Here is a 15,057-nt window from a genome sequence, read left to right as displayed (position 1 = left end):
TTAAATTACTGATGGTTATTTTTGGATTTTTCCCTTTTTTCCCCATTTAGGAAGGAATTTACTTTTTTCAGTTTATTTTTAAATCCTAACTATGAATCAAATGCAAAATACTAATAAATCCTCTTAACAGTTCAGACCATAAAACTGGGCAAAAATATGAACCACTGCAATAACTAGTGTTAAGCTCCTGTAACATTCTTGCAAAGTACAAATTATTTATTTTTGTGTTTGCTTAGGATTCCTTCTTAAAAATTACGTTATAATATAAAATCACAACAAACTTCAATAGCTTTGGCACAAAAAGAACAACTGACTGGAATTCACTATATATATTTTTTCCTTGGTCCTATCTGGATAACAATTAGTAAACTAAATAAAAACAAACTATAATGGAGGAATCACTTGCAATCAAACCAATAATCAAATTTATAACATTATATCTTTATATCTGCAGACTTAGTGGTTTAACGAACAATTCTGTTGTTTCCTGAAACAGTCTAGATATACCTAAACACACCCTAAAAATCACAAAGTCGCAGATACATCTAAAGACACCCAAACACAAGCTTAAGTCACAGATACATCAAAAGACACATAAACACAAGCTAAAGTCACCAAGACACCATAGCTATCAACAGGACACTTTTGGTTAGACACAAGCTTAAGTCACTTAGACACCATAGCTTGTCACATAGATACTAGGGAACTAGGTCCCTGAGCTGAGTGGTCAAACATTTCTGTTGTTTCCTGACACAGCCAAGGTACCCTTCGCAAGTGTATTTATACTATTTTACAGCTGTTCAACTAGTACTGGTTGGTTAATAATTTTATTGGGTAATAACAAACATTTTTCAATCCACTTTACTAATTCTGATTTATTACGTTACCCACACCTTCAAAAAAAATACGTCATTTAATGCATAGGTAATCCCAAATTCATGACTCCGTATGTAATTGAACAAAAAGAGTTCTATTTTCAAAAGCATTTACATCATTGCTAGATGTTTTACTAGTATAACATATGTTAAAACTGTCACTTTTTAATTCATGCAATCATTGCTGATAAACGTCATTTCTCTTTGTCAACATCGTTCAACTAGTACTGGTTGGTTAATAATTTTATTGGGTAATAACAAACATTTTTCAATCCACTTTACTAGTTCTGATTAATTACATTACCCACACCTTCAAAAAAAAAAAATATACGTCATTCAATGCATAGGTAATCCCAAATTCATGACTCCGTATGTAATTGAACAAAAAGAGTTCTATTTTCAAAAGCATTTACATCATTGCTAGATGTTTTACTAGTATAACATATGTTAAAACTGTCACTTTTTAATTCATGCAATCATTGCTGATAAACGTCATTTCTCTTTGTCAACATCGTTCAACTAGTATTGGTTGGTTAATAATTTTATTGGGTAATAACAAACATTTTTCAATCCACTTTACTAGTTCTGATTAATTACATTACCCACACCTTCAAAAAAAAATATGTCATTCAATGCATAGGTAATCCCAAATTCATGACTCCGTATGTAATTGAACAAAAAGAGTTCTATTTTCAAAAGCATTTACATCATTGCTAGATGTTTTACTAGTATAACATATGTTAAAACTGTCACTTTTTAATTCATGCAATCATTGCTGATAAACGTCATTTCAACATCGTGGATATAAATTTTATCCATTTAAAAAAAGCAAGTAATAGATCAACAAATTACAGAAACTGTAAACGTGATATTTATCCCACCGCTACCACCAAATTTGTTATGCTCTAACAATGTACAAATGATTAATAATTGGGTTTGCTTAGGTTTCCTTCCTAAGAATAATATACGATAATATTAATATAAAATCACAACAAACTTCAATAGCTATGGCACAGAAAGAACAACTGAATGGAATTCACTGTAAATACTTTTTCATCCTTGCTAAATAACTAAAAAACTTAATAAAAACGAACTGTAACGAAGGAATCACTTGCAATGAAACCAATAATGATATTTAAAACATATCACTGTAGCTGCAGACTGAGTAGTTTAACTAACAGTTCTGTTGTTTCCCGACACAGCCCAGGTACACTTCCCAAGTCACCTAACTCTGACAAAGAGTTACACCAAAAGTTTACAAAACTAGATCGATCCCTGTATTCATACTATTTTGCATCTGTCCAACTAGTAAGTACTGATTGGTTAATAATTTAATCAGTTGGTTGGCTAAAATGTCAACTCTGATTGGCTGCACATGAAATGATTTGATTGGGTGATTCAACAGCTTTTTCAATCCAATATACAAATTCTGATTTATTTCACACCCGTGTTGAACAATCCTCAAAGGGGCTTAAATTACAAAAGAACTTACGACTAAAATCAAAAACTTAAGTCAAATGTTTCAAAATTAATGATATCATTTAAAATTGCTTATGTAAAAGTATCCCGCTACAATCCTTTTAAAAAAGTTGAAAACCATTTCAATATATTATAAATTGCAACGTTATACGCAAAATTTTTAAATTTTGGTCTTAGTCGTGAGTTTTTTATTAAAACTGGTCCCTTAAACAGCTGCCTTTAGGTGGATTACTCATCACTTGTTGAACAGTCACACCTGTTGCGAACCAACTCTATTGATCAGATGAAGCCTTACCGGACTTATCCCAAAACAGAATGTGTATAAAAGCAATTAATATGAAACATAATGAGTATATACTATATACATTATTCATAATTCTGTCTAATGTTTGTTTTTAATATTTACAAACAAGATTAGTATAATAACATACAATCAAATGAAATGCTTAAAGTTAAAAGGAGATGTACAAGAGCATATACAGACAATAAGATATAGTAAACAGTTCCTTCAAGTATTGGAACTCTTCAAATCCAGGGGAAAACGCAGTAAAATTCAAACTACATTGAGTGTGTTTTCTTTCAATGATCATTGTCATGATCGGGAAATAATGAAAAATTCGACAACAATTCATTGTGTAAATAATGGCTTAACTATTAATTAGTATGAAAAACTTCAGTCGGTCATTGTATCAATCTTTGTTAATATTCTTGTTTCATCAAATTGATTGTCTATAACTTAACTCGTTTATAAAATTGCTTAAATGTAGAGCATGTTCTTGCGTATAGAATAAGCTGAGATAAGCTGACATATATAAACCAATATGCATATAATAAGGATATTTTGCTGCAAAAGTAATTAAACTTTAAAATCATCATAATTATCAAAATATTTGTTGTTAAATAACCATACAATTCTATTAAAGTACCCATATATGAAACGGATGTGTCAAACTCTGTGGTATCTATTTTTTTTTCTCAAATCCAATCATAACTCCTCAGATATCTCGCTAACTGAAAAATAACGTCGCTTAATTATTAATGGATCTTTTCTATCTATAGAATAAACCACGCATCTATGGTTTTATTTTGTTGTTTTAAGAGGCAAGTGTTTGCTTTGATCCTATATTGTTATTGTTTTAAATGACATTTGTAACAGATTTATGTTCGAAACTCCATGTTTCATCTAATGAATAAAGTGATAGTGTCACAGCTTGATCAAACGGAAAAATAAAAAGTATATAAAACCATTGATGACTCTTATTGAAGGAAACAGATGCACTAAATTGTACCGGCAGTCCATGCCATTTGTTAGTAATGTTCTGGTAACTCGTTAATCGTAATAATATAATACAAGAGGCTCAGGGGCCACGTCGCTCACCTGAGCAAATTGCCAAGTAAAAGCAAAAATCAGTTCAGTATTGAAAAGTTTAAATACTGTTCAGAAAATCAGTCATTGTGCCCCCCCCCCCTACCCCCGGGTGTCATGATTTGAACAAACTTGAGTTTACACTACTTGAGGATGCTTCCACATGAGTTTCATTTTTCCTGGCCAAATGGTTCTGGAGAACCTATTTAAAACTTTGATCAGCCATTGTGGCCCCGTCCTACCCCGGGGGTCATGATTTGAGCAAACTTGAATCTACACTACTTGAGGATGCTACCACATGAATTTCATCTATTTTGGCCCATTGGTTCTGGAGAAGATTTTAAAAAGAATTTTTTCTATATATTCCAATTTGAAACTGATCAGCCATTGTGGCCCCGCCCTTCTCCCGGGGGTCATGATCTGAACAAACTTGAATCTACTCTACTTGAGGATGCTTCCACATGAGTTTCATCTTTCTTGGTTAAATGGTTCTGGAGAAGAAGATTTTTTAAAAATACCATTAATTTTTTCAATAATATTATTCATAATTATCTCCCCTATGAAGAGGACTGGGCCCTTCATTTGAACAAATCTGAATCCCCTTTACCCAAGGATACTTTGTGGAAAGTTTGGTTGAAATTAATATTGGCCCAGTGGTTCTTGAAAAGAAGATGAAAATGTGAAAAGTTTACAACGACGACAGACAACGGATAAATTTTGATCAGAAAAGCTCACTTGAGCATTTGGCTCAGACGAGCTAACAAGAATTTTAATGTAAACTTTTGGAGGTTTTCATATCATAAACGTATATATATAATCTGTGACAATACCTTTCTAAATACGCTATGATTTTTTGCCTCTTGACCTTGAAGTTTAAGCCACTTTTCAAAAACATTAACAGTAGCCATAACTTTTCAATGAACAGAGATAGGACTTTTATTTTATATTATGATTTTTGACTCCGTTCCCCGTGTCCGTTCCAATTCTAAGTTTCATGAGAATAAACATCTAATAAGTATAAATAGCAGCAAACTAAATTTAGAATACGATTTGAAAATTGCTGCGTCCCTTACCCTCCATCTCTGAAGTCATCACCAATATATTATGCAGTTTTGTTTCTGAATCATTTGATATAAACTAAAACTTAATATTTGAGATATTTCAAGAGAAATAAAGGCAATTGCAGTAGTTATATACGTAATTTATCCCAATATACGAGGTGTGTCGACAGAATATATTATAATTAGCCATCTTGTAATTTGTCATTATAACAAGGAAATATTTACGAGTAGTTTTGGTTTCATGTTAACAAAGTTATCATTGAACTTGTCTACGACTTTTTGGGACAACCCTCGTACATTTGAACTTTCGCTATTTCAAGTGATAGTTGATGAATAGTCAAAATGTGGCTAGTGTAAGTCTGGTTCAATGAACATTGTCTTTTAATTCCTGAGTAAACCCTTGAATTATACTTGCAGTTTGTTACGACTTTTCGTTTTTAGCTCACCTAGCATGCTGAGCCAAAGGCTCAAGTGTACTTATCTGGTCACATTTTGTCCGATGTCTGTCCGTCCGTCTAGCTGTCTGTCCGACTTTTCCTATTTTCGACTTCTTCTTAAGAGCCACTGGATCAATTTCAACCAAACCTGCCACAAAGTATACTTGGGTGAAAGGAATTCAAGTTTCTTAAAATGAAGGGCCACGTCCTTTTCCAAGGGGAGATCATTAAAAATGAGTGAAAAATTAATGGCATCTTTTGAAAAACTTTTTCTCAAGAACCACTGGGCCAGGAAAAATGAAACATATGGAAACATCTTCAAGTAGTGAAGATTCAAGTTTGTTCAAATCATGACCCGGGCATAGGGCGGGGCAACAATGGCCTATCAAAATTTTACATAGGAAAATATAGGGAAAATCTTTAAAACTCTTCTTCTCAAAAACCACTGGGCCAGGAAAGATAAAACTTTATGGAAACATTTTCGGGGCAAAATAGATTTAAATTTGTTCAAATCATGACCCCCGGGGGTAGGGCGGGGCCACAAATGATGATCAAAGTTTAACATAGGATTATATAGGAAACATCGATCTTTAAAACTCTTTTTCTGAAGAACCACTGGGCCAGGAAAGATGAAACTTATAGGGAAACATCCTCAGGTAGTCACCCATTCTCAATATAAGGGCTCAAATACTGTCGCCTCATTTTCATTTAGAAGAAATACCATTGATGTAATTTTTTAATGAACATTATAAATAGTCATATAACAATGAATAAGAATTTAGAATTCATATAATTATCGATCTGAAAGGGTATTTAAGGGGTACCAAATTCAAATATAGTAGCCTATTTGAAATGTACGTTACTGTCGCCAAGGCAAATATTATGCTGAATCCCCTCTGTGTAATATATAGTTTTGATTCTCAAGTAAAAATTTTCTGATAAGTTAAACTTTGTATCATATATATTTCTTTTCATAACAATGAATACATTTTCTTTGTGATAATAAATAATTTTTATTGTGCAATGTCCCTGTCGCTTAATTCTATTTCAACCACATTACAAGGAAACACAAAGATTATACACCTGATAGTTTTGTTTTCCTTTATTTATTGATGGGCTAAATTTGAAATTTCAAAGGATTAATTACTCCTACTTGGATAATGTAACTTGAAATCGAAAAATTTGAGCAACTTTTATAAATATGTTTACGGAATGAAAGACATTTTCAATCGTAGAGATAAGAAAGAAATGTACGTTACCTATATTTTTCCATTAAGAATATATATTAAGTAGAAAATATATATATTAAGGTCAATTATATGTAATATAATTTTGATATCTGGTATATATTTCTGAATACGAAACCTGTATGATGCATTTCTTATGATATGCAATATATATCAATATATTGCGTGTCTAACGTACGCTTGTGGAAGAGGATTGATTTTTATATTTGAAATGTACGTTACGCATGGTAACGTACATTTTGCCTTTTTCTAACTGACATTTTTTTTTATTTAGTCAATGAATTGCGTTTACACATTTGTTAGATCATAGCAAAATACGTCTGACTCTTACTTTTTTTGTCTGTACCCTTGCACACAGGTAGAAGTAACTAGGCTACGACCGGTGTCAATTTCAGCGAAGCAGCACAAAAGAATGGTGGAACTGAGGTGGAGGGGACTCCCAAATAATATGTGAAATGAACGTTACCGAAGTGACGTGACATTCATGTAGTTGATGACAAAAAACCTCGTTTGTTACATTATGATTTCTTATATTACTGCGTGAAAACGCTTCATTGAAATGATTTTTATGTCAATAATTGCTTTTTTTCAATATTTTCTTATTACTAATTTACATATTATTACAAGCTTGAAACGTAAGTTACCTACTCATATTCTGAGGCAATCGTGTCTTTATAGTGGTGATTGTGACATATAACACAATGTGATTACATAGAGAATCTTTTTTGGAATAAACTGAAACAAAACGATGAATTTTAAGCTTTTTATTAAACAGAAATATATGTTGAAATGTACATAATTTTTTACGTAGTTTTCTAAATCGGCATGGATATATGTTAAAAAAGACAGTAACTACAAAATAGAATTTTACTACATGTACATGTTAAGTTCCAGTATCTATAGAAAATGACAAGATTCCAAACTGATCGCTCTAAACAAAACAGAGAGAAGAATTTAAAGCATATATTTAAAAAATGTTTTTATACATCTGGATCTGGTTGATCAAAAAGTTCGCGGACTATTTCCATAACTACTAAACCACAATTCAGATTTGAAAACAATTTGGTATACACATAGCCATACACAAGTTCTATAAATAGCATATGCTGAATAAAGTTTTGCTCCTTCTTTTTGACGTCACAATGTGAAAATGACGTCACTATATAGGTCACTTGTGACAAAAAATGGTTGTCTCAGGCGTACTCGTTCAACAAACGACTATAAGATTTATGGTATATCTTAGAAATCCCTCTGAAGTAGCGTATAATAATTTTTACACAGTTTAGACAAATGACTTCCTTTACAAAATTCAACAGCATAAAAACTTACGACTTTTCAACTTTATACACAACAATTCCCCACGACAAATTAAAATCCAGGCTTTTTGATATCATTGACATCTGCTTCTTCAACAAAAATGGAAGGCAGATTGGTTAAAAATTATTTTGTTAAAACAGATTGATTGCACACATGTTGTCAAGTGATAGCAAGTTTTTCTGAACAAGAGAGGTGTTTTTGATAAAGCAATTTGCTATTGCATTAGCAGACTTATTTTTATATTCATATTTTACAAAATCTTTGAGAAAAAACACTTGAATATTTCAACAAATTAATAATGATTTTCCATTAAATATATCCTGGTGACTTGAGATAAAAGATCGTTTACTTTACTTGGATATTTTACTTGAAAAAGACTAACATATATGATAAACGTGATGACTTTAACTTTTCTAAACTTCCCTTACTTATGCAGCAATATACCTTCATCACCTGCATACACCTGGAATAAACATCTCTCGTATGAACAATTTCTTAAACGAGGTAAATTATTGACAGAAGATTTCAACAGGGTTTTGATTCTATGGTGTCCCTTGTCAGCAAATATTTATTTGAATGAAATGCTGACTGACGTTTTTCATACCAATTGTTAGTCCATTATTTATACACTGAATTGACATTTTTTCTTTTTCCTGATTATGACAACGAGCACACGGCGGGTGTGACCATTTCTCCTCCATGGCACAAATGTTTCGGAACTGTTCTTGATATAATGAAATTAACTGTACATTTTTTCCATAAGAGATTCCTATAAATTTAATCAAAAATTTCTTTCAGCTTTTTGTTATGTTGTCAAGTGATAGCAAGTTTGAAAAGAGAGGTGTTTTTGATAAAGCAATTTGCTATCAAAGACCTCCAATTTACACTTTGAGAAATAGTTGAATATTTCAACAATTATATGATTATTAAATACCTAAAATATCGTTTACTTTAGGTTGTAAATATATTAGGTATGATAAAAAGAAGGGAATAAACATCTCTCCCGGGCAGAAGATTTGGGTTTTGATGGTGTCATTAATTTTTTGGAAAGGACTAATTCTTTTGCCGAAAATTTCTGACAAATGAACTGTTCTTGATATAGAAATTAACGTACATGGAAAGAGATATAAAACTCAAAAATTTCTTTCAGCTTTTGTTACAGAACGCTATGTTGTATATCAATTAGCGCTTGAGCAGAAGGGTGGCTTTTAAAATTGGAAAGGACTAATTCAAAATATAATCAACACTGAAACCAAATAATTGTAGATTCAAGTTTGTTCAAATCATGACCCCTCGGGATAGGTGGAGTCACAATGGCCGATCAAAGTTTTACTTAATAGGAACACATAGGAAAAATATTTCAAGGACCGCAAAGCCATGATTTGTTATATCTTAGTTTGGAAGGGGAGCATTGTAAGTTCAAATGTAAAAGGTAATAAAGCAACAGATAGTCACGAAATATGCAAGCATCCTTAGTTAGTGTACATTTAAGTTTGTTCAAATCAAACCTTCTCCCCTTTAAGATATGGTTAGGAACACTTTTGGATTTAAGGTTTTAATACATGTAATAAACTGATTTCTGCTTTTTTCCTAGCCACAGTGCTCATAGGTGAGCGATGTGGCCCATGTGCCACTTGTTGGGAGACTGCATGGTGGGTGGAGTTTCCTTTTTCACAAGAAGCGAATCAAAACAACTGTCAAAATGCACGTCACTCCATACACAAAACAACCATCCCCAAACTTTTATAAACTGTACGTTAACTCAAAAGGCTGTGATATATTTTATTTGCTTGTTTATAATATCTCTCGTTATCCAGTCTGCGCTTGTTGATAACACAGAACTAATACGTGGAGAATGTAAGTAAAATGAAATAAGTGTGTTTTCGGTGCATGAATACTTTACTTTTCCCTATCTTACTTTCATGACTGCTGTAGTGTAGAGTAAGACTTTAAAAACAGTTTTCCAGAAATCTCTCCGATTTGCATTTTATATACTAGCTTACTAACAATTAATACTGTATAGCGGGTTTCACGTATGTAAAATTTGGTGGTTTGCCTGCTCAAAGGTATATGCCAAAAATTTTGGCGGAACTTATTTGGTGGATACGGAGTTCCATGAATTTTCAAATTAGTGGAAATTAATCTTTTAGATGAGTATCAGTGCGTTACATATAAGTTTAACATCCAATTTACGCAAAAGTTGAGCAAATACCAATTAATGCCATTTGAAATATACAATTTTTAAAACAGACAGATCAAAGCTATTTAAATTTTTTTTTCTTGTGTTCAATATTTTAATGAAGCAAACATTCCAAATTCAACAATTAAAGTTTTAGTGGTCTACAAAAAACCCCGCTTGAAAAAAGCCAACATCTGCTATACGGTATACTTATTAATTTCATGTCCCTTCGAGAACTTTTCAATCATATTAGGAAGCGCCATCACTTGCTTGTGGAGGGCTAAAAATTAGACTTGTAATCAGCACTTTCTGCCATTGAGTAGTAGGGAAGCTTTATCCAGTGTTAACATCCACTGCGACAGACGACGTCGATTAATGCTGTTTCATTCGAAGGACCGTGGGGATCCGGGATAGAATAGGTCTTCAGTACCCCCTTGCTTGTCGTAAAAGGCGACTAAACGGGGCGGTCCTTCGGATGAGACCGTATAAACCGAGGCCCCGTGTCACAGCAGGTGACTGGCACGATAAAGATCCCTCCCTGCTCAAAGGCCGTAAGTGCCGAGCATAGGCCTAAATTTTCAGCCCTTCAACGGCAATGGTGGCGTCTCCATATCAGTGAATTATTCTGGAGAGGGACGTTAAATAGTATACAGTGGAAGGACCGATCTTAACGCTTCGCAGTACATTCGAACCCGCGACACAAATATTAATCCTTTATTGCGTGATTCAAGAGCATATGCTCTCACCACACGGGCAGAAATAATGGATTGTCTTACTATTTATATTTTGTTAAAATGACGCGGATTAAAACTTATATTATTATTTTTTTGTGCATTTCTGTTTATAACTATTTATACTAAATATATCCTTTTTTAGCATTCAGAAACGTTTCGTATTGTATCATATTTTTTATGCACTTGTTTTGCACATATGTTTGCATTGAAATTAAAGTACTTGTCATAATAATTCGTTCAGGAAAATGTCAATCGCCTACAGCATGATACTTTCAATAATGCTGACAACAAGACAAGTTGAACCTAGCTCTCCGTTGGATTTTATTAAAAATGTTGATAGCTACGCAAGTGTTTGTCATAAAATTGGCTTTAAAAGATTGAAAGGTATGTACACTTTTGAAATTTTATTGGAACTAAATATATACAAAAATGTTCTGTGCAAATTGAATTTCATTAGAACAAAATTCAATACACTACAGTATATATGCATTACAAATATCATGCATCAGATGAGTAGCAGTGGAGTGGGCTCATATAGATCATGATTTAAATTTCTATGGAACGCCAAATTAACATAATTTCAAATACTGGTTTAAATTTCACTATGTTCACGATTAAAGAATTTTCCGCCAAATTAACATAATTTCAAATATTTGTGCCTTTCTTCAAATAATTGCACCTATCTTTAAATAATTGTACCTATCTTCAAATGAATTGAAGATAGGTACAATCGAATTAAAGATAGGTACAATTGAATTAAAGATAGGTACAATTGAATTGAAGATAGGTATAAATAATTATACCTATCTCTAAATAATTATACCTAGGTACAAATGAATTATACCTATCTTTAATGGAATTACACCTATCTTCAATTCAATTAAAGATAGGTTCAAATGAATTAAACCTATCTCTAATTCATTTGAAGATAGGTATAATTGATTTAAAGATAGGTACAATTGATTTGAAGATAGGTTCAATTAAGACATATCCACAAAGGATTTGAAGATAGATACAATTCAATAATACTTAGGTTCAATTCGTTTTATGTTGTTGGTAAGTAATGAACGCTCTCTTGGAGACAAAACTGAGTATGGAGGGAAACGCACAGAACCTACAGAGTGACTACAACAAGGATGAAAGGAGAAAAAAAGGTTAATTCAAAATGTGCAAAAGCATCATATACTTGGAACTAAATATATACAAAAATGGTTTGAATTTCAAATTCAATACACTACAGTATATATGCAAAAATATCATGCATCAGATGATAGCAGTGGAGTGGGCTATAAAATGATTTAAATTTCATGTAACATAATTTCAAATACTGTAGAAGTGGAAAACATTACGGTGTTTTTAATTTCACTATGTTCACGATTAAAGAATTTTCCGCGAACTTTAAGCCATCGTGATTATTATTTCACGTCATTTCTACCTAGAAACAGTCATAGTACCTGAATATTTACAAACGGTTCTCCGTGAAATTAAAACCACCGTGAAAGGGAACTTTCTAACAAACCGTGAAATTTTAGACACGTGAAATTAAAGACGTCTACAGTATTTGTGCCTTTCTTCAAATAATTGCACCTATCTTTAAATAATTGTACCTATCTTCAAATGAATTGAAGATAATAAAGATAGTACAATTGAATTGATTACAATTGAATTGAAGATAGGTGTAAATAATTATACCTATCTCTAAATAATTATACCTAGGTACAAATGAATTATACCTATCTTCAATTCAATTAAAGATAGGTTCAATTGAATTATACCTATCTCTAATTCATTTGAAGATAGGTATAATTGATTTAAAGATAGGTACAATTGATTTGAAGATAGGTTCAATTAAGACATATCCACAAAGGATTTGAAGATAGGTACAATTCAATTATACCTAGGTTCAATTCTTTTTATGTTGTTGGTAAATAATGAACGCTCTCTTGGTGATAATACTGAGTATGGAGGGAAACGCACAGAACCTACAGAGTGACTACAACAAGGTTGAAAATAGAAATAAAGGTTAATTCAAATTGTGCAAAAGCATCATATACTTGTAAAAATACACATGTATATCATGTAGGTATTATCTTGTATTGCAGCCAGATTTAAATGCGCCAACGTATAAATGACGTATAATAAAGGGAGTAGTTATTATTGCCAATATCTTAGTAATTAAAAATAGGTTCAATTCCATTGTACCTATCTTTAAATCAATTCTATCTATCTTCAATTCATTGCGTTTGTACGTTTCTTCAAATCAATTGTACCTATCTTTAGATAAGATAAAAACAATTGATGTAAAGATAGGAACAATTAATTTGAAGATAGGTACAATTCAATTGAAGATAGGTACAATTATTGGAAGATAGGTACAAATATTTGAATATATGTTAATTTGGCGTTCCATAAATTTCGCACGGAATGACGTCATCAAACTTTCAACCAATCAGAGTACAGCATTTGAATTTTATATATGTAGGTGTATGTAAAATAGTGTTATGGGGTCATCAAGTGCAAAATCAAAAAGATACCCTTCAAGAAACTTTTTGATTTTCCACTTTATGACCCTTGAACTTCCCCGGGCTGACCTCTACTTGTCGAGACCTTCCATTTGGTGTGACACACGACGTCCTTTGGGCAACTTTCAGATTTTTGTACTTGATGTCAACAGGACACTAATTCACATACAATTACATAGATCAAATTCAAATGCTGCCCTCTGATTGGTCTTATTATGCGAAAGTTTGATGATGTCCTTCTGCGCCCACTCCAATAATTGGATGATTGTTTTTCTTTTTAAAATTATTTCATTATCGAAAGAGTTTTATTAAAATTTTAGGCTGTTCTGAAAATGACGACAATGTAATTGCCTTTCATGCTGCTTTGAAATACAATTTGCAAGACGTGCCTGTCAACACAACAATAAAATTTGAAGATGTTTTGTTGAACAAAGGAAAAGCATATGATCCTAAAACAGGTATCTTTACATCACCTGTAGATGGCATCTATTTTTTTGAGTGGACGTTCATGTCAAAAAGAAGAGCAACGCTCTCCTTACAAGCAGTTGTTGACGGTTTGGGAAAAGCATCTACTTGTGTGAATGATCAAGGAAGCTACCACGTTAGTACATCCGGGCATTTGCTTTTTGAACTGAAGAAGGGAAGTAAAGCATGGATCAGAACTTTTACAACAAAAGCGGATTTCTTGTACGCTAATACGTACACATTCTTTACTGGACACAAAATAAACTAGTATTAAAAGCTGAGTGAATTCATTCCAAATGTAAAGAATATATTTTAAGGACAGATGATACGTTTCTCGATAATATATTATTTTTTCCCATTTTTTTCATTGAAGTATTGCTTCTATAAAATGATTACTCATAAAAAATTGAGGTACCTTACCTGAGATTTGTGCGATGCTAGAGGATAGTGTTTCGTACAATGTATAAAAACTCATTTTTCTAAATTGCTGCTTATTGTTTCAATTTTTCGACAAGAATCTGGTTTTAAAATCAAAATGTACCTACAATTTTGAATATAATTCAAATAAAGTATACAAAACAGATATTTGGGGAATGTATCTTCTGACCCAAAATAAAATAAATGAAAACAATAATATATTTATATGTATATATATATTTTTTAATCTTTTATTACCCAATCACATGAATATTGTGATCAATACAAAAGGTTGAAAAAACAATTTGACATATATTAAACATACATTTGTGAGATGTGATGAAGTTTTTATAAACAAAAAAGAAAACATTCACACATTGAACATATATATATATGCATGCAAGCTTAATCAACTAAATGATGCAAAGAAAAATTAATTGTTTCTATAGTAAGTAGTTGAAACAGCAGGGTATTTTTAAATGAAACCATTTTACAGTGCATATTCTAATGGTACACAGCTCCATTTTCTATCAAATTTCTCAATTTCACAGTTTTTCTTGTAAATATATTTCTCACATTCATAGTATTACAAAATCTCATTTTTAGCTCCTTCAAATTTAAATGAAGGAATTTGTTTTAAACATCTTTTTCGGTATATGTGCTTCTTTACAATACATGTTATCAAATTTACAATGCTATAAAACTTAAAATAATTTCCAACAATTATGTCTAATTTATTCATTGCAATATCAATTCCAGATATTTTTTTTATCCAATCATGAATTTTTTCCCAGATCTCACTAACATATTTACATTCCCAAAGTAAATGTCCAGTGTTTCTGGGTGTACATTACAAAACGTACACGATTCTGTTTCTACAATCCCAATCTTGTTTATAAATGTGTTTGTTGCAAGAATTCTGCGCATAAATATAAGACTATTTTTAATCTTCCACCAG

The 15,057-nt window shown here is 31.9% G+C and overlaps 1 protein-coding gene across 1 annotated transcript; it reads left to right on the top strand.

The window, feature by feature from the left end:
• Positions 1 to 9,557: 9,557 nt before the first annotated feature.
• Positions 9,558 to 14,267, top strand: LOC134251827 (complement C1q-like protein 3). Its single transcript, XM_062734245.1, has 3 exons — positions 9,558 to 9,639; positions 10,937 to 11,079; positions 13,538 to 14,267. Coding segments are annotated over exons 1-3 (558 nt in total). The 5' UTR covers positions 9,558 to 9,637; the 3' UTR covers positions 13,951 to 14,267.
• The last annotated feature ends 790 nt before the right edge of the window (positions 14,268 to 15,057 follow it).

This window comes from Saccostrea cucullata, unplaced genomic scaffold (genome assembly GCF_032062105.1).
Source record: "Saccostrea cucullata isolate Sc308-1 unplaced genomic scaffold, CSIRO_AGI_Scuc_v1 ctg118, whole genome shotgun sequence".
NCBI classification, from domain to species: domain Eukaryota; kingdom Metazoa; phylum Mollusca; class Bivalvia; order Ostreida; family Ostreidae; genus Saccostrea; species Saccostrea cuccullata.
This window is presented reverse-complemented; position numbering and strand designations above follow the sequence as displayed.